Genomic DNA, 25689 nt, shown 5'->3' with positions numbered 1-25689 from the left:
ATGATGATGTCGGCCCCGCAAACTCTCTTGTGCCAATTTCCATGCCGGACTGTACCTCTTGAAAATTTCACTCTGCCTTTGTCAGACCAGATATCGCAATGGACAGACAGGCTATAGTATCTATATTGGCACACTTTCCCTACCGGTTACGTCAAATAGACCTGTGATATGGTATTCCGAAGCCGTCTAGTGGCTAGGGGCTGTGTGATGGTGAGCATCCTCCTCATTGCTTATCAGATCTTTTCCCACCTGCAAAAGCCCACCAGACTCAGCGAATACAGCCTCCAGAGCACTGGATTCCCTGTTTCGGAGTCTAATTTGAAGTTCATCCCTGCTGAGGTCATCCAATACGTGGCAAAAATATCCCCAGAACCGGAATGGTCTAAAACAGCGTACTTCCAGTACGCCGCTAAGGCCGATCACCTCTGCGCTGCCATCATGAACTTCATCAGGCTACGAGACTTACGCACCAAGTGCCCCAACCTTGTGATTTTATATGAAAAGAATCTTGACCAGAGGTTGGAAGTAAAGGACGGAGACGATATCAGCAAAACAATCCCCAGAGACCAGTTCCGCTTCCAGATCGAGCTTGCCCAGTTGTACAACATCGAGTTGCGGGCCATTCACATGCACCGAGTCAAGGGCAAAGACTCGACGTACATGGCAAGTTATACCAAGTTTAAGGTATTCGCCCAGACCAAATACGACCGGATCGTCTACTTTGATGCCGATGCAACCATTCCCAAAGGTGCCGGCCACATGGACGAGTTGTTTTCCTTGCCTGACGCGGATATCGCCATACCCCAGGCCTACTGGCTAGTGCTGGAGAGGCTCGAAAATGAAGCCAAAGAGAACCCCGGCAACTCTTCCCCAGCGGTGAAGTCTAGAGAGGACCGAAACGATGAGATCAAAATACTTACGGAATCCCCGCACCTTTATGATTCGCTTCCCCCAATTCGTCACCACGCACAGTTTGTGTTTGGTAGCCATTTCATGGTGGTCAAGCCGAATATGAAAATATACAAAGCGCTTATAAACGCAATATGGTGGAAAAAGGCACATGAATACGACATGGACATCATCAACAAGGTCTTCAACCCCAGCAAACTTGCGGCACGGAAGCTTCAATATAAGACGTTGGTTTTGCCACAGCAGGTTTATGGCGGGTTGACCGGGGAGTTTAGAATGGATGACCACAGTGTGTTCATGGCAGATGCTCCGGACTTACCTGCTGCGATGGTGAAGGGAACCAAGGGGTACTGGACCCAGTGGAACGCGTTTGGCGCGTTAGACAAGTTGAAATTGGTGCATTTCTCCGACTTTCCGTATCCAAAGCCCTGGTTCCACCTCCATCCAAAGTCGGAGAATCACCAGTACCGAATCGAGTGCGAGGAACTGATAAAGTACGTCGAGGGAATGGATAAGATCGTGCACAAACCGCGGATTATAGAAGACTGCGACGCTGTGGAGGCCTGGAAGGGCTTCTACGAGGAGTACGCCGACCGCATGGAGGTGCATTGCCACATGTCCACCAGAGAGCAACCCTCCCGCTACATAAACGATTGATCTAATATAGATGACTGTTGAACTATAGTGGCTTCTGGACGAAGATGGGCAGGCAGAATTTTATTTACATGGAATGCACATGCCATATAGAAGGAGTTGGAGTACAGACCTTTTGGTTTTATATATTTATGTTGCAAGGTCCTGGGACGGTGAAAGAGTAGAGTCCAAATGCTAATGAAACCAACGGCTTTTGAGGTGTAGCAACCATCAAGATGACTCTCATTATAGATTATCACTTTTCAATTAAACGTAGAGGGACAAGTAAAACTAAAAATTCATTAATTCATAAACCACAAAGAAAGACCAAGGTAAAAACAAAAGACAACAAGAAACAAGAGCGAGGAAACAAAAAGGTAGCAAACAGATTAAAACACACCATATATCACTAAAATATCGATGAAGCCTTGCGCATAACAAAGGGGCAGGGTTCGTAGCGACAAGGGAATTCCGAGGGCACTATAACGTAAGCACGCTGTTCAGATCATTTTCCTTGATACCCTCCTGCCCTTCTGATTCATCGATGAACAACGGGTTCTCGTACGGGTCGTCATCCGCCGTGAATAAATCACTGCGCTCGATTAAGGTCGTCCCGTGGGACATCCCCTGGGGCATTCCGTTCCAATGGGGCAACACACATACCAGCTGACAGCCCCGTCTCGGTACCTGGTTCACACAGTTGTAGTGATTGACAAAAGAATCTGTGATTGATCCATACTGCCCATCCGAAACCAACGTATTCGCTAAAAGAGGGGTGACTTCACCGTCGCTATCGGGAGAAAGACTTCCAGAGACATGGCTTTCCTCGTCAAAGACCATGTTTGACCCTTCGTGGGGGTCGTCATTCTTGTAGTCATGGCTAGTGATGTCGTCTTGACATAACGGGCACTTGGTGTTGTGGTTCACAACCCACTTAGAAATGCACTTCCGGTGGTAGATGTGCTTGCAAAATGCAAGTGGGATTATTTCAGACACCCAGGGTTCGTACACCTCGAGGCAGATCGCACACTTGGTGGTGTTGAAATAGTTGAGGCGGGAAAAATCTGTATTTCCAAGGGATGGAACGAGGATATCAATGTTCTGGAGTCGTAAGATAAGTTGCGTGAGCTGGGAGTAGTATTCGTCTGAATGGGACATGGAGACTTGAGAAGAAAGTGACGAGATGGAGGCCAGCGAGGACATTACACTCGGAACCGCAAAGTTGGGAAACTCGTCTTTGAGCTTGGTGGCAAGCTTCTGGAACTTGTTAAAGTCGCGTTGCGGTATAAGAAACTTTGGATCGTAGATATACACCGGGAGATTTTGCTTGACAAAGTTTTCGTCCACCTTGCGGGGCTGGGTACGTTGCTGCTCGTGGTGCTTCACTACCAAGAAGATGAGAAAGAGGAGAAGCGGAGGCGAGAAGATGACAGAAATGAGTACGTTGAAGAAGCGCGAATCGTCAATAGTAGAGAGCTGGACAAATGAGAGACTGAGATCGGGTTCATCGGTGTTATCTTCAGATTCGTCAAATCTCACCGGAGCTTTAAAGGGATCGTCAGATTTGGGGCCCTCAAACTGTACCGAATCAAACGATTCTAAAGACTTCCAGCCCTTGTTCTTCTTTTTAATGAACCTTGCAAGGCACAGGTAGCTCTCATACGTTACAAACAACACCGGCACGCCCAATTTCTCGCCATCAAGATCGCCCAAACCGTTCTTTGAGTACATAGTGATCAACTCGTGGCGCTGCGGGCTGTTGTCCGCTATGATGACGCCTCGTGGCTTCAAGACTTTGATCACATTCTGCGCCTTGTCGAAAAAGGAGCAGTTGCCACGAAACAACACCACAAACTTGTCCGTGTACGTGTGTGCATAACCCTCAGCGTGCGATGAGCAGCCGTCACCGGGGTAGATGACCACCTCTGAGAGTAGTTTCTGCGAGGGAATGGTGCTAAAAGCAGCATAGCGTGCCATGATACGCTGGGACGAATTGTAGTGGACGGTGGTGACAGTTTCACCGCCGTCGGAGATACGTTCCGTATATTTTGTTAGTCCGTACTCAAAGATGCCGTCAACTGGGAGAATCGGTGCAAAAATAGATGAGAGCGGAAGGTCAATGTTGTGGTCCAAGTCGAAGTCGCGCGCGAGCCATGACTGTGGTAGGAGCCAGGCAAATACTTGCTGGAAGCGATGGCGCACATCAAGCACGATGACTGTGGTGGGATGGAGACCAAGACTCGAGCTGAACAAGAGGCAGTTGAGGAGGAGGAGTGTGAAGACAAAAGAAATGAGGAGGTTGAGCTTGAAGCGAGACTGGGAAGCGTTTTGCCTGGCCAAAGGCGGTGCGTTTTGTCGATCAGCGCTTCTTGCGATGTCCATGGTTCTTTAAAGCGATAAGATTGAGAGGAATTTCTGGTTGAAGGGGGGTAATATACGGCTTTTGGATGGGTTTATTAATATGGGGGAGTTAAGTACCGTACAAGGTTTGGGTAAAGGTCTGATCCTATCTAAATGTTATATGGCGCTTATGATCACGCGGTTAAATCGTCTTGGAAACGCAAAAGTTGACAGGAAAACTGGGGAAGGGGAGATGACGTAATCTGATTTGCCAGGGGCAGGTCCAAAATCCACGAGTATTCAGATTACCGAGATATAACTGACACTAATAGAAATATAATCGTAACAGAATGCCTACCATCCGCAAATATAATGAGAAATTGGAGCTCTTATAGCGATTGATAGACCTTAATACCCAGGGAGCAAACAGCTAAGGTATATAACCCGGCATATAAGCACGCCACGTCTTATTCTTATTAGTGCGCCACCCTTTGACATTTGCCACATTGTCTAATGTTCCACAGCCCTGGCTATTATTCGCTGCTTATTTGACATGTGAGGGATTTTTGGGTGGAAATAGCCTGGCTTTGGACGGTTTATGTGACTCATTTGTTTGCATATTATTTATCGAGCCAGGCTGAGTTGTATTGCGAAGAGTTCATCGTAAGGATAGGGTAGGTCCGCGAATTCTGACAATAAGCTGAATCGAAGTGAGCTAAGCACCAAGACTGATAAATAAATGGACATGTCCTTCCGTTGCATTGTGAGTTTTTCTCGTCTTTGAAATCGACGAGATATATCTCTTGGACCCCCTTTTTTCCACCAGTAGAAAGCCCCCGAAGCTGCCACTGATAGGGTCTAAAGTGTATCTCGATATTAGTAGCTGAGCGTGTGCCTTACCCCCGATCAATCCAAGACTATGATATGGATCCACCCATTTTTTGAAGGTTAGCATGGGTTTCTGGAAGGACCTGAGCGTAGTAATCGTGCTTTTCCTCGTAGAAACACGTCTCCTGGACTTTGTTACATTTTTTTTTAAATAGATTTGCCGTATAGTATTACGTAAACCAGGTGGATTATAACCCTCGTCGAGTAGCCACTTAAGCAACCATTGTAATACAGTTTAAATTCGAAGAAATTAAAAAATCGAAACTAACGAAGATCTCACGAATAACACGATAAAAGAAAACACCTTACCTTCATATTGTGTCATTACACACTTTGTAACGAAACTATCCTACATATCTAACCAATGCCAAACACATATACACAGTCTAACCCATCATCAAAAGCATTGCATGATCCTTATTCACGCTCTTTTCCACTGACCTCCACGGTCCATTTTACTATTTTGTCTACCATAAGCTTGCCTTGTGGCACAAAGTGGCCGCCTGGATGTGTTAATAACGTTCTCAGACCCTCCTCACATGAATCCAACAAGCGCTGGCTCTGGCTCTCCTCCATAACAGTGTCCAAGTCCCCCCAAACGTGAAGCGTGGGAACGGTCACCTTCTCTTTGTATATCCACTGGTAGTCTACAGGGTCTAGCCTGTAGCCGCTGAAAAAGATCCCAAAGTGGAAGAACGCGTGGCCCACAATCTCGGGGTGCGCGACAAGTGCTGAGGCAAGGGCCGCGCCCTGGGAGAACCCAAGCACACCCACAAACGGACCCTCAGAGAGCACACACTGTTTGACAGCAGAAATTCCCGCATCTATGTCGTAGATCCCGTCATCAAGCCACCACCCACGGTGATCCGCCAGCTCGGTAATGCCACTATCCATCGGCACTGGCGCCGTGAGGTAAAAGAGCTCGTAGCCCGCCGCGAGAAACGCCGCGCGCAAGCCCTGTGTCTTGGCCGCAAGCACCGGCCCGGACTGTACAAACCCATGGAGACAGAGAATCTTAGGTAATGTTGTCATTTATGGAATGAGAAGATCTAGATAGGCTATGGATCGATAGCTTCTGATGGTTATGACGAGATGCGGAGGATTTTTCCGATGCGGAGTAGTGCGGCGCACACGCATGTGGCCAAGCTAGAAGTCATGGAGTGTGAATTGAGGAGCCATGCAGTGGCTATTACTGGGAAAGTATTATATAGGATATTGCAGATATTTAATTATGAAATGTATGATTTCAACATTTATCGATAAGGTTAAAAAATCCATAGTGCATAACACTATCATTGTCTAAGAATGTTCGAAGTCGTATACAGAGATCCAAGTGCGCGCTAACTATACTCTTGCTAGATATTTTATAAGGTGTCGTTTAAGCAAAGTCTGGAGATTAGAAAAGGGCACTTGACCCGAGATAGATCAAACCAGAAAGTAAACCATATGCATTGATTTTTCGGGGTTATGTAAATACTTGAAAATAGAATAGAAGTGTTAGGAATTTAGAAAATGGGGGTATGTTCAATACATACTTCCCGGTGCTATACCAAGCTTTAAACGTTTCAGGTTATAAGAAATATAACATGAGATTTGACCGTTATTCTATCCTCAGCTTCCCATTCTTTTTCTTAGAAGTTATCATGTTGTGTGGCTGACAAAGCCTTACCTCTATTCTATCATAGCTAGTATTATCAAACGAAGATTGCAGTTACAGAGCGCTAGAAAATTCTGGAGGCCACCGAGAATTAGATGAAGTATGGTTACGAAATAATTCTTAGGGAATATTTGGGACATGCCGAAGGGGGAATGCAAAATTTAAAAAACATTGAACTCTGAAGAATGTTGAGCTACCCCTGAATCATAATCATCAAGGCCAGAATCGACCACTTATCTTTGCACTAATTTGCCAATCGATGAAAGAAAAAGAGAGAAGGATTACAGTAGTTCGGGAAATGACTAAAGCGAGGCTCAGGTAGATGGCTTAATACCATGAAACAGGATGATTACCCAATGTTCTTTCTTGTCTTCAGCTGTTTTATATGACCATAATCTCACACTTATGGTCTATAAAGGTAAGAGTGACTAGTGCTGATTTTTCAGGATGAATTAAAAAGCACATTAAACCACAATTCACTGGGGAGTAGTTTTGAATTAGATGTGCCAGAAATTACATCAGCGTTTTTCATTCACGTTTACGAGGTATCCTTAACTTTTTAGTTGCAAATTAATTCTAGAGGACACTTTGAAAGCTGCAAGTTTAACCTATCCTATTGAATCTAGATCTATTCATGGAAATACACAAGAGCTGGCGATACATAGCTCTAAAGTCCTTGAGTCGTTACATCAGTTAGTGATGAATACGACTTCTCAAGGTTGATACTTCTCCAAAGATTTCGGTTGGCTCAGAAATCATTCCAGTGATAGTGCCAAGATTCTAACCGTAATGGAACCACTGGGAAACTCCATCACCATCCAGCTCAAAGTTTGTATCTGATTACGTCAGAAAACACCGACTACAACTTTCCTAACCCGTCAATGGCATCCAACAAGTCCTGGGAAAAATCATCTCCTCTTTTTTCTGGCTTCTGTTCCATCTTATCGGCATACGCATTTGGCGCCACCACATTCAACGACCATCCCACGACTTGGGACACAACCATCTTGCTATTTGGCACAAAATGGCCACCGGGGTGCTTCAACAACGTTCTGGAACTGTCTTCACATACGTCCCATAAACCCCGAGAGCGGTCTTCCTCCACAACGGTGTCCAACTCGCCCCACACGTGCAAGGTCGGGAGGGCCAACTTCGGCTCGTAGTACTTCTGGTAGCGCGCAGGTTTGAGGCGAAAACCCGAGTACAAGATGGCAAATTTAAGCGCGTCCGTCTGTGTGCTAAATTCTGCGAGCTTGTTTGCGACAACGCCCGCGAAGCCCGCACCTTGAGAAAAACCCATGATGCCGACGAACGGCCCCTCCTTCTCCACACACTCACGGATGGACTTCCAGGCCTCGGTCATGTCGTAGTCATCATCGAGAAGCCACCAGGAACGATAATCGGGGGTTTCAGCCTTCTGGACAGAGCCAAGCGAAACAGCGTCAAAAGGCAAATCCGCTGGTGTGAGCTTCAACGGCGCGGAGAGGTAGTGGGTCTCGAAACCGGCTTTAGCAAAGGCCTTACGGAGCCCAGCGGTTTTGGCAGCAAAAAGGGGACCTGACTGAGTGAAGCCGTGGAGGCAGAGAATCTTTCCGTGTGACATTCTGGCGTTTCTGAGGGGATGAGGTGGAGGTAGCAGAGATGTCGAAAGGGCCGCGCCAGATATAGCGCGAGTTTGAAGTAAGCCGCAAGAAGCTGTGTCGCGCGCGACGGCGGAGGGTGGAGTTATAGCGGAAGGGTGCAAAGTGTCAATTTCAAAATATATTGCAGTATATTACAGAAACCATCGAAAAGTTTAATCTATTAGCAGGTTGGCCCTTTATGTACATGTTAAAAGTAGGATGCCAAACAATAACTGAGACTCAGACATGTAGATTGAGAGCTAACTCCCCTGTATTGCCAAAACAATATATGTTTCCAGGGTGATTTCCCTTTTAGGGGGATTAACATCTCAGCGCACGGTACTGACTCGGCAGATCACATTTAGCATAGGTTGAGACTATGTGGACAGTCCAGCGTAGTTACACGAGACTACCGTCGACTAATTTCAAAAGGAATAGGCCTTGAACGAAATGTAATCAAAAAATTGCGCCTGTAAAGGGAAAGCTTGAAGAGGTAGAGATGTCCAAACACGGTACCTTCAACTTAGTTCGCATAGATTGTATACATATCCTTTGGCACGGAGGGCAATAATAGACGCAAATGACCAGAAGTCTCATGTAATCACGACCATTAGAACTTGTGCTCCTTATAAGGAATCGCCTTTAATAAACTTGGACGAGCTCTTGCTAAGGTTTCGAAACATCTCAGTGCGTAATTCTTGCTTGAGACTCTCTTCATGGTCGTAGAGGTGGTTGTTATTTTCTCCTGCCAACGACTTCAAGCGTGCATGCTCCTCAAAAAGGGAGGTCTTAGTTGTTTTCACGGGGGCAGCCTTGCTAGTGAAAGCGGTTGGCTTGGGGCTGGCTTTTCTCTCTTCAAGGATCTCCTTGGGAACGGGTGGGCCAATCATTACACAAGAGAGATTAATCACAAGCGACTAGATTCAAACTTTGTGGTGCGGAGATACCTTTAGTGTTCTAGTAGAGGTAAGATGGAATCAGAATTAATACCAAAAAAACATATATGCAGGAGGTTCTGTCCGGAGTGACGACTTTTCGAGGTTTACATGTACCGCGATAGCCAAGTTAAGCATTTTTAAGCGGTGCAAAAAAGCGTTTATTGAAAAAAAATATCAGAAGTAAACGAGGATAAAAATACTATCATAACAGCATCTTGGAAATATGTCGCTGGCGCAGGGTGATGGGACACAAAAGACTCAGTAGTTGACCGTAAGATTTTATACATACAAGGCAGCTTAAACAGCACCATCGTATATGCACACCCCTGTGGTCAAAGAAAAAATGGCGTTGCATACCTTTACCATTATAAGGTCGTCAAACTAGAGTACGGAGTTAGTGGCTCGGCAAGGCGCTGATGGCTCGGACTCCGAGGCCAAGAATGTATTTGAAACAAAAACCCCCACGACGATCAGCGATTCTAGACTTGCGTGTGGACAAGAGGCACCTACAGTTAAGCCGTGGTCCACAGATATACACCGGACAGCAGTAGGTATTTCTAGCCAGGAACACCAACTGGTGTCAATTTTCGGTGAGCATATTTGATGCTAGACAATACCATTTAAGCGGTTTTACGAACTCGATGCGACGTAGGAACCGCCCTGTTGCTCGGAACCCTGCGCTCTGCTTGCATACTAAGCCTGTGCTCCCTCTTCGATGCACCTTGCTAGTTTTGGTCCGGGGTGATGCCCCAAACAGGAATTTTATGGGTGACACTGTGCTTGGTAGCGCTGCCTCAGCCCTAGGACCTAACAAGCCTCTTCGACTGTTTGCCATCGTAGTATATGCGCTTGCAACGCTTTCATTAAATTTGGGTGTTTCTCTTATAGATGGCAGACCCTCCCAGCCTCGTCTTCTACAGTCACCAGGTTGCATTGCCTCGCCTGCAGTTGCCCGCACGGGCGTGAGCCGGTACCGGCTGCGAGCGGCGCAGCCTCCGCGCTTGTAGCTCGTGACTCTATTTCCCCCCGCTATCTCGGATCGACTGCCCGGGGCGGCTAATTTCCACGCCAATAAAATCAGCGCAAACTAAGCTTGCACGCAGATCCTCAACCCCAGTTCCTTTAATATCATCGCTTAACACCCGTGCGAACGTTATCGTTTATACGACTATACGGAGCTAATTGCCTTATCTGTTTGTATAGCGCTACATCCATCCCTTGCGACCTGCTATAGTACCAAGTACAGCCGTTGCTAAGATTATCGAAGCATTCACTTGCCATTATCTGATCAGAGAAGAGCACTAAACTAGCCAACGTCACTACTCGCAACTTCTCCTGACAACCATCTCTAAAGCAACCTCACCCTAACGTAAGCAAGAGATAAAGCTTTATCCAAGACCTTGCTACCAAATCTCTACCAGTTGGCACATTCCCATGACGCGGAACCCCTCAGTCTCCTCCGACAGCGAGGACTCCTCCAAAAAACGGCCGTCGTCGTCCATTCTCGGAATTTCACGCTCCATTGCAGCGTGTCAACGCTGTCGCACTAAGAAAATCCGCTGCGACCAGAACTTTCCGGCCTGCGCTAAATGCGCCAAGTCGGGCGTCGAATGTGTGGGGTTGGATCCGGCCACTGGGCGCGAAGTCCCACGGTCATACGTGATCCACTTGGAGGACAAAATCGCCGAGCTCGAGATCTTACTCCGTGAAAACGGTATCGACCCAGAGGCCAAGCGGCAGAAGGTGGAGCGGCCCGAAGGGCAAGTGAAACACCTCGAACCGGAGAGGGAGGCGGCAACCATTCTGCCAATGTCCAGCGCCCCTACATTGGTAGGTGCCAGTTCAGACGTCTCCTTCTCACGCCTCATGTTTTCGACGGTTAATTTTAACAACGCCGAACACGACCCATCCATCACCAGCAGTCCATCCACGTACCCGGCACTCCTCCCGCCGAAACAAATTGCGCAAGAGTACCTTAAAATATACTTCGCGCAGACCAACTCGCAACTCCCCATCCTTCACCGTGAACAGTTCATCGCCAAGTACTGGGATCCGATTTACGGCCAGCTCGGTAAAGTGTCCCTTGCCTCAGATTACACAACCACCTCCATGCCACTGCGAGTCGCCGAGACCGATACCTGGGACTTCCGCCTCAGACAGCACATCGACGCCTTCCAGAAGGACAACGCTGGCGGTGACTACGTAGACCTCATGCGGTATGTCGACGGGCTTGTTGTCCCCTCCGAGTTCGTTATTCCGCTCTACTTCCTCAATATCATCTTTGCTGTAGCACTGTCAGCGCTCCATCTTCAATACCCGGCAGAAATTCTGGACGGGTTTCGCTCTGCCGCCCTCCGATCCATGGACGTTGTTTATTCCTCGCTGGACAGACTTGAATCGCTTCAAGGAATCCTTCTCCTCACACTCTACTCGATGATGCGGCCTGCACAGCCAGGGGTGTGGTACGTGCTCGGTCTGGCGCTTCGCCTATGCGTAGATCTCGGTCTTCAGAATGAACTGGGTAACAAGAAACTCCTGGGGTTCGTCAAAGACATGCGCCGGCGCTTGTTCTGGTGTACCTACTCTCTCGACAGACAGGTGTGCGTTTATCTCGGGCGCCCGTTCGGGATTCCTGAGGGGTGTGTCAACACGCAGTTCCCTTCTGAATTAGATGACATGTTAATCGTGGAAGATTCTACGGCGGATTACCTGGAAAACGCCAGCGGAATTCCTACCTACAAGGTGGTGAGCCTTGCAATGTTCAAGATCCGTCAGATCCAGGCGGAGATTCAACAAATCATGTACGAGGGCAACGAGCTACCGCGGGCTTTCTCTAACCTCGCGTCCTGGAGCGAATACATTCTGAAAAAACTTGACAATTGGCGGCTCAACACGCCAAACGCGCCGCGCAAGATGAACTGCGACTTTAACTTGGAGTTTTTCAATTTGTCCTACAACCACACGTTGCTCATGCTTCACGGCTTGAGTCCGCGGAGCCCCAAGTTCAGCTTTAATGACTACCGCATTGCGACAGAGGCTGCCAAACAGGTCATTATCACGTACGACCGTATGTTAGCGATGCAGCTGATTAATTACACGTGGGTAGCCGTGCACAACTTGTTCATGGCCGGGGCATCGTACCTTTATTCGGTGTACACGTGTGACGACCTTCGAGAGTCCATCTCTTTGAAAGAATTGAAGCGCATTACGAATACGGCGGTGAACATTTTCCAATCTCTCAGGGACAGATGCGACGCGGCCACTACCTGCAAGGATACCTTTGAGTTCCTCGCCGCTGCAGTCTTCAAGATTAAGTACGGCGAGGTCCACGGAGAGAGATTTTGGGGCGAAAAGAATGGCGAAGCCAAAAGTAAGCAAGGCGATGAGGAAAATTCACCCAGGAAACCCATCATTGACGATGACGTAGTGGCACTGGCTGCGCATATGGGTAATGCCCAGCTCCGGCAGTTGATCCGATCTTTACCCCAAGAGGAGATGCGCCATCAGCACCAACTTGACATGTTGACCCCTGTGGTGAAGCCTAAGGCTTTCAGGGAGGACGAAGAACGGTTTACTTTGAACTTGAACCTCCCGTCCAACGTCGCCAGCACTATTGGTACACCAACCATCCATGCGGAAATGTTTGAGGCCACTGGGAGTTCCAAGTATGATTTGGACCGCTTCTTCGAGGAGTTAGACCGTATGGCACCTATGTCGCTCTGCTTACTGTCCCCCCAGGACAGTTATTACAACTTCTACAACGAGCAGGCTATGAGACCGTATCAACCCCCAATGCGGCGTGATACGCCCGAGCCCGCGTCCGAGGTCGAGCCTGATGTGCCAAGCTTCATTTCCTCACAGCACCTCCAGGTTGGCTCGATGAATCCACGGATGGAGAACTTCAACCTTAACCAGCAATATCCGTAGACTCATAGTGGCCAGCGGTTGTACGAGATGGTCTTTCGGTATCTAGCGAAGAGTATATGGGTCTAGGTCTTAGCGGCGAATAGGGAAGACCAGATGGATGGGAAACAAATATTCGCTTCTACACAGAAAAAAAAAGCATGACGAGGTGGTGCATATATTTATCGTTAGATATTTATATATCAATCACTAGGTGATGTGAACTAGAAAATGTTTGTGTAGTTATACCAGAGAAGCCACCGTTGCATCCTTGTCCGGTTGAAGTGATTAACCATAGACTTCAGTCGCGGCGTTTGAACGTCGACTTTGGGGGAATAACCTGTGGTTTCGTAAACACTGTAAGCTCCTTTTACTGTTAGAGCCAGATTCAAAACTGAAGAGAATGATCTTGGCTAACCAACATAGACTCTTTTCGTGTAGCCTCACTGGAGTCGTAACTAAATACAAAGAAACGGTGGGAGCTATCCGTTAGCCTACTTGGGATAATGAAAATTTGGCGTGTAGCTTCTTTATAGAAAGGCAAGTTCTGGGGTTATTCGAATCGACGTTAACGATTAGACCGGGGGCTTGAATCTTGAGGTGACGGACTTGCACGTAATGATTCAAACTCGAGAGCACGTAACGACGGTTCACGTCTCCTTTCAGAAGGGACTACAACCTGATTCAACTTATATCTGTCAAATCACCCAAAATACTGAGCGTTGCATACGTTGAATTAGCATCGACCAAGCTGCTATTGATCTCAAAACAGTCGATGCAGCGTACTTCCCCGTCATACAACGCCTCTATCTCAACCACAGAGCCAGGAGTAACACACTCGACCAGTAAGTGTTTGTCTGATAGTACTGCAGTCAAGTTTACAGTTATTTGGGACTTTAGAAAGTTTTGCTGCATCTGCATGAGGGTTTCAAAGTCGATAATGGTGTTGTGCAAATTGTTATTCATCCATTGGCGTGAAATCTCCTGGACTTCGTCGGAAGCAGCAGTGATACCCTTAGGGAAATACAGCGGGAACAGTGGCACTCGTGTAACGTAGATATCACCTTTTTGTTCGTCGTAGTGTAGTACCTGAGCTATGATTCGGAGCCGATGAACGTTCGACACGCTGGCGTCTGGAAGCTGTTCAGAGAGAGAAAGGGGATCTAGGATGAGTAGAGACATCCCAAGATAAGTTCTCTATCTCTTGGTTATGATTTCAGGTAAGGATATGGTAGACTGGTCGGATGAATAAGAGCATGGATGTGTGGGTTAGTTTTTGAGACGGGATATCGCGAGCCGCACGGTGGTTTGTAATTATGGAGTTTGTTTTCGGTAAGCTATTCCTCGGTACACCTTTGCTGAGTAGGATAGACTTTAGACCTTTAGGTATAATTAACTTCTTAAAACAATGAAAAAGGGATTTCTGGATAGTGGAATCGTCCAGGGGATATGGGGTTATCTAGATAGTACCACTTCAGGTTTGAGGCTGATAAGAGTGATGTAGACGATTATGGAAAGGCTGAATTGCTAGTTAACATTCTATAACAATTTGAAACTTCTCTACTAACACTCAATTTAAGGGGTGAAACAGCAAAACTTGGGAATCTGAAGGCTAAGACTCCAAACAAAAGTGTGCTATATCTTCCACCGAAGCAGTTTCGCACTGAAAACAAGGCATATGTCACTCATGACTGGATGTCTACGTTTACCTATCCAGCCTACAACCCACCGTCTTGTAGTTACACTATTGAAATTTAAATTATGTGCAGAAATACGAATAAAAGGCGAAAAAAGACACACAAGGTGAGGAAAAATGAGAACTGAAACGTATCCAGATATATAAATTTATGACTTTGGGAAAAAGGAAGGGACTTGAAAAAGTGCTTAAGTAGATTTCTTGATGGTGGCGGCCTCCAACACTCCCGGCAATGGCTCAGAACCGACGGTAGCTAACATCTTAACACCAGCAACAAACAAGGTAAGAAATCCCACGCCGGTCCACAAAAACAAGTTGAACTCCACCGAGACGTCCTTTTTCTCGCACGCGGCACCGGCCCAAGAGGTGGTCTTGTTGATGGTGCTGTTGAAACTAGGAGCGCAGACACAGGTCCAAGTAGCGCCAATCTGGGTACAGATCCCGTGGTTGTTACAGTTGGCGGTAGCGACCTGACAGGACTCCTCCGTGGAGTAGCCCATGGAGGCGGATCTGCCGTCACGCTTAGTGTGCACAAACACGTTCTTCGCGTCTCTCTTCGTGAATGGAGCGTTGGCATTGATGAAAGGACTGGAAACCAAATTCTTCGCATCCCTCTTGGCAAGCAAAGCTTCTTGGCCCTGATTGTTCTGTTGGGAGATGCCAAGCTCCACAGGCAATGCGACAACGGTGACCAGGAACTGGCCAAGCTTCTGTGAGATAACCTGGGCGATGATCTGCTGACAGGCGGAGTAGGTTAAGGATCCGAAACCGGTCTTTGTACCCACCGAAAGCAAGGATTTCAAGTCTACAATGAGCTTGGTGGATGGGTCGGTCACAGCGTTCTGGATTCTGTTCAACTGGGTCAACTCGTCCGCAAAGAGCGTGTCGCTGATGTGCTTCACCACAGAGCGCACGCTGTAGCCATTAGCCTTGCTTTCCGGTAAAAAGTCTTCCAACTGGGCTTTCAAATCCGGCCAGAGGGCCTCGATTTCGTCCGAGATGGTTTCAAACTTGTGCACCAACGCAGTAGGTGGGCTAGGCGCAATCAATTGCACTTCTGAGGATAAATTCACAACCTGGTTGTTATCCTTCAACCATTCAGGGAACTTCTCGGTCGTTTGCTTGACCAAGTCGCTGAATCCCACATCAGACGACACCTCAAAGTGGCTGGCATCCATGAACTGCGCTGGCGCAGCAACGCCGTGCACAAAGACTACCAATTCGGGTTTGGCAGCCTGTGGAGCGGCATTTAAGAGAGAGGCTAGCACAGTGCAGTCCACGCTATCAGCGTTGTAGTGATCACTGACGTCGAGCTTGTCGGCTAAGAACAAGCCCGCCAACTGGGAGGACACAGTTACGCCCTCCACATCAGTGCCGATCTGGAAGACCGCAGCGTCATAGGCGGCTATGGCGGAACAAGACGCAATAATAGACAAGCAAGTAAAGATTGTTAACCGCATTTGTGTGATGGTGTTGTAGGGAAGAGTTATAGAGTCCAAGGGTTGTTAAGGTTGTTTAGATAGCGCTATCAGGAGGCCGAGGCAGAACTTACCCGGCGAGATAGCCTGCGCACGACCCATGTGCATGAGAGCACTAAGCGAATGGGGGCTACTGTCCAAGGAGGTGACAAGCTGCGTAACAAGGGATTTCTTGGATAAATATATGGTAAAAATAATATGTGTATTATAAAAAGAGCACCAGAACAAATTTAGAAAGAGCTTTCTAGAAAGTTGGCCATTTTATTCCTTAGTGGGACCGCGTTTCCATTTGGGACTTTCTCTTTACAGTTTGCTGTTCGGTTGAGAGCAACCGTTACTACCTGGTGTAAATCTATATCCTGACGGGTATGCAACTATGTTAAAGCTATGGCTTTTATCTGGTCTACTTCCGTCTAAAAACCCATAGCAGTGTGAAACTTAGCTGCTTAGGCTGTTTCTTGGCTTTACAAACTTGGAATAGCACAGCCCCTGTTACAGATTAGGATATATGCACGGTGCTACTAAGCATGTTGTTCTTCGACCAGTTCCTTGGGCTTTTAGCATTAATAGCGGCAATCTCAAGCTAAGATAAAAACCAGGCATGCTCAATAAAGATGTGGCCTAATGGCTTTGAGGGGGACTCGTTACCTAGTGTCGTAGTGAACCGGACAGTCGCAGTGAACCGGACAGTCGCAGTTTAAGTGTGTACGAACCTCCTTAGCGTGTACTGGACTTGTGTTGTTGAGTTATGATATTTCAGATTCATGAGCTCCAGGTATCCGATTTGTCTCATTCCAGCCATGCTTGCTTCCTACTTATCATTATTAGACCGATAGAAAGATACAGACGAGACCTATTTCTTGGGACTAGAACTTGCTGAACTATTACAGAATCGTAGAAAATAACAGGTACGATACAACTGATGGCAACACTTCTCCAGATATATAACTCCATGTTCTGTCATTATCAGTATATCCAGAAATAGTTATACTTGTGACGTTACGTTTATTAGCATGCTTCTACCGATGATATCTGTGATATACACCTAATCATAGTACTCTGAGCTGCACGGCTGAAATGTGTAAATGCATTGCATTACATCTTGGGAGATGTGTTCTACAAACGGAATCAAAGGGGTTAAAACCATTGATGACCTCGTTGCTGCCACTCATGTAGAAATTGATGCCGAACTATCGATGATGTGAGTACTGAGTGGTCCGTTATCAATTACAGCCAACGGAGAGTTCGGTCAGCGGTAACCCATGTGCGCAGGGGAGGCTTTCCACTTTGGGGTCTGGAAGTGCATGCATGAGTAGCCTTGTCGAGAATACGTGCTTTAGATATCCTAGTCTTTAACTATTATAGCGCACGTATGCAGGCTCTAGGAGTTTAGCCAAAAATCCCTGGACTGCGAGATTGGAATTAAATTGATTTATTCCGGCAAAAGTAATAGAGGCGTAGGATGCTGACGGTCTCACGCCCTCAATGTATCTCCGTTGACACGTATATGAATTCTGATATCGTAAGAGGTGGGGCATAGAAATGCGAAGCAACCGACTATTTGAGCAGCTAAAGCGCCACTTACATTATCAATTGTCGCAGAATACTCCATATACATATTTAATTAAAAAACGAGCATTCTATTTGCGTGCGCAACTTTAAAAGATTAGGGGGATAATCAAATGAACATGAAACTTGGCATTTAGAGATTTGCCCTCAAACACGTCGTCCATCTCTATAGCCTCCTCCCCCTGATAATAGCCTTCCATTTCAATCGTTGATTGACGGTCCACTTCCTCTTCCGTTTATTTTTTGATTCTGGGAAGCAATTTTTCCGCCTTCACTGGTTTGCGCTTCTCACTTAAATTGTGGAGGTAAAACACACGCGTCTGCTTCTCCTGGCTGATATCACCCACACCTCCGGCTAGAGAACACGCTGGACGAACCAGGGATAATACCCCGATGGGTCTCTCCGGTGTAAGAGTGCACAGGGCGGTGGTGGTGGAGAACATGGCGGTAGGCGGAAGCTGGGAGCGGTCAAGTGAGGTCTTTTCTGATAGAGGGGACGTCTTCACAGGTCTTGTGCGTGAATGTGGTTTGAAAGCGGGTTGAAGCTTGCGCTTCCGGGGCTGCTCAGGTGTCACCTCTAACGCTGCTTGTAGTCTAGGGGCTTCCTCCGGGGTCCCATCGATAATCTCTGTGTGTGTTTCGTAATAACTAGACCCATGACTGGGGAAATCGCTGGTATGAGCTATCCAGGACGGCATGCGGGTTTTCTGTTGCAATAACAGCTTTAGGATGCATACCTCGCGGCTCAACAACTCGATCTCGATGCCGTGTCGCGCCACCAAGTTCCTATTTTCGAAGGACAAGAGGTTATTGTGGAACTTGTGATGCGTCACTACGTGGTTTATATTGGTCAAACACTTGAGGATATCCGCCCTGTGTGCATTGAAGTCGACTTCTGGGGCTGGGTGGGTGTCCTCGTGTACGTCTGCGGTTGCCGGCTGGAGTTTAGCCAACAACTGCGCTAACCCGTCAGCGAAGGCAGAATCACTGGAGATACCGATTGGTGTGTCAACGGATGTGTCGCTTCTGAGCTCATCGTTCCCAAGCGTGTATGGCGTCTGAAGCTGCAGTTTGTGCGAGATGGATGCGACTACCGCAGCAACAGGGGCGGGGGTGGCAAAGCTGTCCTGTTTGCGCGTTTCTGGCGTGGACGGTGGCGACAGCATTATATTACAGGGGATTGAATGGAGTGGTTGATTTGGTGGACGGTGTTGATTTATTTGGAACAATGAGTATGGCGAAATGATTCAAATAACTCGAGGGGCTTGTACACACACATATATATATATGCACCAGGAGGCAATTCGTTTATGTAAGATTAGCCAGCGCCTCGGCGATCGGCACATTCCCTGGGCATAACGCACACGGAATCCCCGTCACTTTCATGCAAAATTTTCTTCGCCTGTGCCGGAGCCAGGCCTGAGGCACATAGACTATGGGTCCCCGACCTCAACCTCAGAACCATGGTGAGATCTTTGCGAACCACACCGCTTATTTTTTTTAACAAAGTGATGGTATATCGACCCAGGTGCGTATTTTACAACTTGGATGCATGTAGTGGCCCTGCTTGTGGTACGAGCGTAAACTAGTGCCACATGCATTTCAGGGCTGCATCTTCGACCGCCGCTGAGGGTGTAGACATGTAGGAGGCATAATAACGCAATCATGGAACCGTGACTAAATTCCGCCTCCACCTCACTACCGTCACGGTAACGTCTTAAGTGGTGATGCGGTCTATCACAGACCCTGTCACATCTGCGGGGAGGAATCCGTGACACTTGAAAGAACTGCATATGTAAGGGTATGTTTGCGGGACTACATGCGAGGTCTGCAGAACTTTTTGCTTCGGCAAGGATGCCGCAGGGAGTGGAGTGAAGTGTTACCCTTGTTGCAATGTGGAGGAGCAATGTCTGTCTACCTGCCAAATGCTAGAATTCCACCCACCAGGGCAGTGCTGGCTATAAGCCCGAAAGCGACTGGTCTAGGGGAGTTAAGAGGACAATACTCACCATCAGCAAGCCTCGCCTGTGCTCCAGCAGCTAAGCGGATGTACAGAATATGGTCTTGATAGTAGAGATCACATTGTCGGTACGTCCAGTGGCTATTTGCCGAGTACAAGGACTAATTGCCGCGGAACATACAACGTCCAGGGTGGACAAGGTAGATAATAGTGCTATATATCTTCTTCAACGTCTATCATAATACGTATATTTATACGTTAATTACATGCGTCTAGTATTGGCTTTCTTTTAACTTCCAATTGTCACCCCCTTAAAGGCGAGGGACTTTAAGCATATACCATGTGTTACTTCAGGTAGAGCAGATTCACAGATTGGACCTTTCGAGATCTTTATCTGTTCCCAACATTGCTAAATTTGCTTACCACAACTGCAAACTACAACTCCCGTCTGGGGGATTGCTAGATACCAGGGGACCAGGTCCAATAAATTCACAACTGAAACTGCAACTACGCTAGTAAATTCAAAGTAAATTCTATTAGCCTTTCCTAGAGGCTCGAGAAATACTCTAAGCGTGGCGCGTTGTAAGAGGCTGTTTGGTAAATAATCCCTGCGCAGAACGCCTCACATAGGGCTCTACACGCCTTCATTTGACCACACAAAAAAGGACACTCTTCTCTACCACTTTCGAATTTATGTAAAGCTGCCTTGAACTTTAAGTCACAGGGGTGGTTCTCCCCTATTTTTGATCTTGATAAGCTTGCCCCAAAGATAAGAGGGGACCATCGTTATTTTCAATAAAAGAGTAGATTTTTCTGTGCCCGCACCCTTCCCCTCAACATGTGTATCTCAGGCGTTGAAACCCACATTTGAGAGAGGCTTTCAATACTTCTATGACTATACTATATCTTTGCCTCTGGATAAGGGAAATTAAAGCGAGATCGGGTCGTTTTATTGTGCCCGGCGCATCCAAGTGGCTGTGATCGGGCAGCAGAATGCACTTGTGTCTCTAGGACTAGGATCTTCCACTCAACTTCATTTGCGAAACAATTCAACGGTCTTGCTTGGATTAGCACTAAAAATCTACAAGTGCTATTGTTCCTGATGAAATATTTAGAACTCCCAAAGGGGCTGGTAGCACATCTTGCACAGAATTTTGGATTGGTCTTCGTACGGGCAGTTATAAGTGGTACCTTTAGAGCGGGATTACGCGTTGCGGAGGGTAGTTAATGGAACTATTTGCCGATTCCCAAGGCGTCGTTGGCTAATTTCTTCCAATTACCGCCTTTTTAACGCTGTATAATCAATTTTACAGTGTGTATCGTCACATTTACTATCTATTTGTTATATTGGCCGTGCTTGCGTTTGGGCATGAAAAGCGAGGCATACGTTGCACCTGATACTTTGCTCTACCGATTTTCGCACTTATGGCCAGTACCGCCGGTGGCTGTACCCCCTGATATTCTTACTGAGGGTGTAAGATATCCTTTCTCCGCAAATCCGAGGTTTAGGTGATGTATTAAGGTTTATCGTATAGGGTAGGTATACAAGAGAAAGTCTAGTTTTGGTCAGATGTTTATATGTGAAGGATCCTTTTTTCAAGACGCTAGCTCTAATGAAACTTTATGATGTCACAAACACTAAAAGCTCGTATAAATATCTATATTCGCTCGGAAATATAGATAATTTCCTACAGCAAGACATCTAAGCACAAATGAACTCCGAATAAAGGCAAGCCCCTGTTCACTCTTTCATGGACTATCAGTGAAACCCTGTGCCAATCTGTTTACGGATGCTGCGGTGTATATAAGAACCACAAAACAATCAAAGTTACAAAGAGATGTTACCAGGATGGGCCAGATTCCAAGTTTCCGGGTTTGGCAGGAATTTCGTCGCGTAAAAAAGCACTGTGCATGTCTAAAATCAACATCTAAACCCATGATAATTGCGATCCAGGCTTCTATATCACGTTTTCCCCCCAATACCCCCATCACGGTTCAACTACCCGGGCTCGGTTCCTTTTTTAAAAAAATCTCTCGGGATCTTTTGTTGGTTAGCTCATCTTGACTACCACTATGGGGGCCTGGCATATTTGGAAGATCTCTACTTATCGTCAATGCGCCACGTTTATAATGCGCCACTATGTCGAGCCGTTCACCATTAGACCACCGTGGCTCACACATCTGCCACTAGGAAACAGATATTCGGCAATCTTACCATCAGCACGGTAGTAAAAACTCTAAAGGCTCTACCTGGTACCTTACGTGAACCAAACAGTCAATCTTGTTTTCACCCAAAGATAAATCGGGTGGGTCTGTTTCGTCGATCATCACAACGTTTACGATCGACTGCGGCTGACGCATGTGCGCCGGTTATCGCAGGGTATATTTCACCCAGCCAGACTGAGCGGGGAAAGGCAAATACCATTTATACCAGTAGCAGCCTTGCAAATGATTCACTAAAAACAACAGCCACCCAACCCTCAGTTTAACTATAACTATTGGACCAATATCATATTTTCTTAGCTGTGATAGCCGTTGGAATACCTCTTACCGACAACCATTATTTCCCTGTGCCGTGTGATACTTGAGTGTCGTCTTGCAAGCAGCCTCGGAACAAGCGCAACCGGGCATCACCCTAACACACACTTATTATATACAATATCATCCTACTTGTACATTTTTGCCCTCACATTCACTGGTACCTTTCATTGATTGACTGAGGCCACCATCTTTCATAGCAAACTTATCGGAGTTTATTCCCGTGAACTAAACCTCTAGCATTCTTGCTAACATACCGCCAGTTATTTCAAAGTAACAATAACTTATATCCCGGAAATCAGACATCATACACGGGCCATCGTATTTCCATAGCTACTAGCAATGTCCAATCTGCCTGACACGAAGCCGCGTAAGACACGAAACCGCATCCCGACGTCGTGCCTGGTATGTCGCGGGCGGCGTATTAAGTGCGGCAAGCAGAAGCCGCACTGCCTTAACTGTCAAGCCAACGATTCGGTTGCAATGTGTTTCTACGAACAGAAATCAACGCGGAAGGCCATGTGCGAGCAGAGAAGTCTCCGCCTGGAAATAGGCGAATTGCAGAAGCGGTTCAGTGTGTTACTGCAAGTTATCGAGCATCACGAAACGCGCGTGTCCGAGGCACCACCCGCACAGTCCCACGATGTGCTGGAATTGGTGGACCAACTCGACACCATGGTGCTCAATGGCGATAGACCGATGTACTTTGGTCCCACCTCATACATGTCTTTGCTAACTAACGACAGTGTGATGAAGCCCGCAGTCGCGCAGATGATCGGGCGCTACAAAGAGGCGAACTATAAAGGAATAAACACCAGGCCAGATGAGACTCCATCCGCTGTAGTAGATGAGACAGAATCAGACTCTGATTCTCAGCTACTTAGCTTAGGAAGAGCGGGAAGTGCCGGGGAAAAACTTCAGAGGGACTTCAGCTCTCCGATAGGCCTTTTCCCGTCACCTACGGAGAAGGTCCCGTCCGCAGAGTACATTGACCAATCTGCCGCATCGCTCACTGCGATTTTTCCTAGCGAATACGGCTCCATCGCCTTCCAACAAGGTCTCTCTTCCAAGTTTCTTGAAATCCTCCCCTCAATAAATCTCTCACTTCCCTCGCGTACGTGCTTCGACCTCCTCATTGACCGCTTTTTCTCCCATGTTTACGTGTGTATGCCTTACATTGACGAGGTTGCGTTCCGCCGCGAAGTGGAGGAAATTATATTCACCAACATGAGCGGCAACGTCTACTTCAACATAGACGGCTTTACACACTTGGTCACCATCTCTATGTGTCTAATGCTTATGCGGTTTGCATACCTCTCCATACCCGTGGACCAGCTTCGGAGCCTTGCGCCATATGAGGCGTCACTCATGGACGCGCATATGCGCGCGCTCCATCATGAATTTGTTGTGGCAGGTGTGACTATCGAAAGTATATACGTGGAAAATGCCAAGGTATGTCTCTCGTACGGCACCTTTTTCCGCAAACCCAACATGCGCAATATTCAGGCGTTCCTTTACCTTTGCCTTTACCGCTTCCACTGCCCCGAGAAGGTAGAGGAGGGTACCGACTTGTCGGTGCTTCTCTCCATGTTCCTTCAGCTGGCGCACATGAGTGGGATGCACCGCGACTTTGCGCACTTCGACCTCACTATCATCCAGTATGACGAACAAACCAAGCATTTGTGGCGCAAGATTTGGTACGCGTTGGTGTACCTCGACTGCGCCCAGGCCGCCAAGTCCGGCTGTCCGATGATCGTATACGACCAGTTCGATACACAGTATCCCGCGATGACGCGCGAGCTTGTAGCTGAGGGCGGATTGCACCTCCATGAGGCACAGGCAGTGGAGCACGTGCGGCTCAGTGCCGATGCAGCACTTCTTGTGCGCGCGGCGCTTTGCCTGTTGACGCAGATTCACAGAGCGTGCAAGGTTTCGGAGCACCATGAGCACAACCGGCGGATCGAGGAGTTTTTGGCGACCCGGATTCCCACCTTTGACGAGTTGTTTGTGCGGCCGCAGAGTGAGACTTTGGTCGACGAGCTTGTCCGCTTGAACCAATTGCTGGTACGTGTGTTCCTCACTTATGTACAGTACACCACGAACTACGCGCTTGCGCTCGCGTGCGCAGAAGACGCGCAACTCGATACGTTCCGCGGCATCTTCTCGGATCGCGCTGCTGAGAAGGGTTTTCTCTTATTCAAGTTGGGGTATATGTGTATAGATGAGTGGAAGCTCGTGCAGAGCTTCCCTAGCGGGACGGAGACGATGTTAGTTGTGCCGGTCTTGTACATGGCGCTGCGCGCACTTCAGATGGTAACTTCTGTGTGTGTGCGTTCGTTATATGACCTGTTTTCGTTGTACTTGGCGGGCGAGTCCTTTCAGAGCAGTGATCTGGACGGCTTAGTTGCATGGTTGGGCATTGGGCACGCGACCAACGAGCGCCAAAACTTAGAGAGCATCGTCAACTTTCTCCACTTGTACCTCCAACATGCGCAACGGCTAGCAGAGAAGCGCGCTATAAGCATGCGCATCTCGCTCATCTTGATTAGCACGCTTGTATACTTGAACGATGTGGGATATTATAACAGAGATGTGGACTGTGATGGAGGCGCGGAAGCCCCGGAGGAAGCGCTACCAGAAATTTCCCAAGATGCAGGGGCGATGGACCAAATCTTTGACAGTCATTTGTACCAAGTTGGCATAGACTTGGACCAGTCATTCAACTTGGATACGCCGCAGGAGTTTTTCCTGGACCCAGCCTTCTCTAGTATGGGGTATTTCTATCTGGAGTTTCATGGTTAGTGCTTGTATTATATATAACATTGGATGTGTGAATTAAGTGGTGTAACTCTAGACTCAGCAGACTGCCTCCGAGAAAATGTTTAAAGTTGATTAATTTTACATTGATATTAATACTCTGTTCATCTTTCGAAACCGAAGGAATCCCCTCTGGAATTAAATAAAAAAATTATTGTGAGTTTCAGTGAGACCACGTTTATAAAATTACGGCATTAGCATATATCAAAAACACAACACGAAATTTTGGTACGTGCACTTATCGTCGAGATATTGAGAAAACAGACTTAGTTCAGTTTTCTGTTTCACGAAATCTTGCTCGGTGGATTAAGGGAGATATCCACTGGCCATTGACAGGCAAGGGAACTATCAGCTGCTAGATGGTCCAGATAATATGGGCCATGCTGGGGGCTATATTTTACCCACTGAGCCAAATTCGTTACAATAGAATTTCTTTGGCAATACATGGTCTCAATATTAACGTATGGACACTTTATCACCCAAGAATCTGATCTGTGGTTCACAGTTTTCAGCCACTTACATGCAACTACGTAAAATAATTCAAGTCACCTTCATGATTTCAGTACCTTTGCTCGGGGGATTGAAAGTACAACTCCAAGCAACCATTAAAGAGACTACTCAATAGTATATGACTATACCAGCTCCATGTGTTACTTACTAAGAGTTCAAAAATGTATTAATCCCATGCCTGGTTTGTAGGTCCGAGGAAAGAATCCGATTTCTTAGGCCAATATAACAGGA

The 25689-nt window shown here is 47.2% G+C and overlaps 11 protein-coding genes across 11 annotated transcripts; 5 read left to right on the top strand and 6 right to left on the bottom strand.

The window, feature by feature from the left end:
* Window positions 1-107: 107 nt before the first annotated feature.
* BABINDRAFT_161002 (glucose N-acetyltransferase) lies at window positions 108-1823 on the top strand. The gene has a single exon (XM_019128586.1). It carries the CDS (start codon window positions 169-171, stop codon window positions 1564-1566), a length of 1398 nt encoding a protein of 465 aa, XP_018986118.1. The 5' UTR covers window positions 108-168; the 3' UTR covers window positions 1567-1823.
* BABINDRAFT_127168 (uncharacterized protein) lies at window positions 1814-4260 on the bottom strand. The gene has a single exon (XM_019126999.1). The coding sequence runs from the start codon at window positions 3922-3924 to the stop codon at window positions 2023-2025; it is 1902 nt and encodes a 633-aa protein (XP_018986117.1). The 5' UTR covers window positions 3925-4260; the 3' UTR covers window positions 1814-2022.
* Window positions 4261-4931: 671 nt separating this feature from the next.
* Window positions 4932-5831, bottom strand: BABINDRAFT_161000 (alpha/beta hydrolase). Its single transcript, XM_019128585.1, has one exon. It carries the CDS (start codon window positions 5800-5802, stop codon window positions 5188-5190), a length of 615 nt encoding a protein of 204 aa, XP_018986116.1. The 5' UTR covers window positions 5803-5831; the 3' UTR covers window positions 4932-5187.
* A 1175-nt stretch (window positions 5832-7006) lies between these two features.
* On the bottom strand, window positions 7007-8078 carry BABINDRAFT_160999 (alpha/beta hydrolase). Its single transcript, XM_019128584.1, has one exon. The coding sequence runs from the start codon at window positions 8028-8030 to the stop codon at window positions 7287-7289; it is 744 nt and encodes a 247-aa protein (XP_018986115.1). The 5' UTR covers window positions 8031-8078; the 3' UTR covers window positions 7007-7286.
* Window positions 8079-10421: 2343 nt separating this feature from the next.
* On the top strand, window positions 10422-12278 carry PPR1 (Ppr1p; the record flags this gene model as incomplete). The annotated part of the gene is made up of 1 exon (XM_019131688.1): window positions 10422-12278. A coding segment is annotated over one exon (1857 nt), but the record flags the coding sequence as incomplete, so codon positions are not given.
* A 1296-nt stretch (window positions 12279-13574) lies between these two features.
* On the bottom strand, window positions 13575-14072 carry TEN1 (Ten1p; the record flags this gene model as incomplete). The annotated part of the gene is made up of 1 exon (XM_019131703.1): window positions 13575-14072. The coding sequence occupies one exon, from the start codon at window positions 14070-14072 to the stop codon at window positions 13575-13577; it is 498 nt and encodes a 165-aa protein (XP_018986113.1).
* A 702-nt stretch (window positions 14073-14774) lies between these two features.
* BABINDRAFT_166366 (uncharacterized protein) lies at window positions 14775-16172 on the bottom strand (the record flags this gene model as incomplete). Its single annotated transcript, XM_019130424.1, has 2 exons — window positions 14775-15991; window positions 16139-16172. 2 exons carry the CDS (start codon window positions 16170-16172, stop codon window positions 14775-14777), a joined length of 1251 nt encoding a protein of 416 aa, XP_018986112.1.
* A 1697-nt stretch (window positions 16173-17869) lies between these two features.
* On the bottom strand, window positions 17870-18799 carry BABINDRAFT_166365 (uncharacterized protein; the record flags this gene model as incomplete). The annotated part of the gene is made up of 1 exon (XM_019130423.1): window positions 17870-18799. The coding sequence occupies one exon, from the start codon at window positions 18797-18799 to the stop codon at window positions 17870-17872; it is 930 nt and encodes a 309-aa protein (XP_018986111.1).
* A 357-nt stretch (window positions 18800-19156) lies between these two features.
* BABINDRAFT_160995 (uncharacterized protein) lies at window positions 19157-19866 on the top strand. Its single transcript, XM_019128583.1, has one exon. The coding sequence runs from the start codon at window positions 19540-19542 to the stop codon at window positions 19699-19701; it is 162 nt and encodes a 53-aa protein (XP_018986110.1). The 5' UTR covers window positions 19157-19539; the 3' UTR covers window positions 19702-19866.
* Window positions 19867-21440: 1574 nt separating this feature from the next.
* On the top strand, window positions 21441-21848 carry BABINDRAFT_160994 (uncharacterized protein). The gene has a single exon (XM_019128582.1). It carries the CDS (start codon window positions 21667-21669, stop codon window positions 21820-21822), a length of 156 nt encoding a protein of 51 aa, XP_018986109.1. The 5' UTR covers window positions 21441-21666; the 3' UTR covers window positions 21823-21848.
* A 220-nt stretch (window positions 21849-22068) lies between these two features.
* BABINDRAFT_160993 (uncharacterized protein) lies at window positions 22069-24968 on the top strand. The gene has a single exon (XM_019128581.1). It carries the CDS (start codon window positions 22474-22476, stop codon window positions 24931-24933), a length of 2460 nt encoding a protein of 819 aa, XP_018986108.1. The 5' UTR covers window positions 22069-22473; the 3' UTR covers window positions 24934-24968.
* The last annotated feature ends 721 nt before the right edge of the window (window positions 24969-25689 follow it).

The sequence above is a fragment of the Babjeviella inositovora genome, assembly GCF_001661335.1.
Source record: "Babjeviella inositovora NRRL Y-12698 unplaced genomic scaffold BABINscaffold_4, whole genome shotgun sequence".
Taxonomy (NCBI): Eukaryota; Fungi; Ascomycota; class Pichiomycetes; order Serinales; genus Babjeviella; species Babjeviella inositovora.
Note: the sequence above shows the minus strand (reverse complement) of the source record. Positions and strands in the feature narration are given on the sequence as shown.

What these genes read in the sequence shown, in the direction of transcription:
- BABINDRAFT_161002 (XM_019128586.1), top strand. Translation starts at nt 169, where the DNA reads ATGGTATTCCGAAGCCGTCTAGTGGCTAGGGGCTGTGTGATGGTGAGC.
- BABINDRAFT_127168 (XM_019126999.1), bottom strand. Translation starts at nt 3,924, where the DNA reads ATGGACATCGCAAGAAGCGCTGATCGACAAAACGCACCGCCTTTGGCC.
- BABINDRAFT_161000 (XM_019128585.1), bottom strand. Translation starts at nt 5,802, where the DNA reads ATGACAACATTACCTAAGATTCTCTGTCTCCATGGGTTTGTACAGTCC.
- BABINDRAFT_160999 (XM_019128584.1), bottom strand. Translation starts at nt 8,030, where the DNA reads ATGTCACACGGAAAGATTCTCTGCCTCCACGGCTTCACTCAGTCAGGT.
- BABINDRAFT_160995 (XM_019128583.1), top strand. Translation starts at nt 19,540, where the DNA reads ATGTCTGTCTACCTGCCAAATGCTAGAATTCCACCCACCAGGGCAGTG.
- BABINDRAFT_160994 (XM_019128582.1), top strand. Translation starts at nt 21,667, where the DNA reads ATGGGGGCCTGGCATATTTGGAAGATCTCTACTTATCGTCAATGCGCC.
- BABINDRAFT_160993 (XM_019128581.1), top strand. Translation starts at nt 22,474, where the DNA reads ATGTCCAATCTGCCTGACACGAAGCCGCGTAAGACACGAAACCGCATC.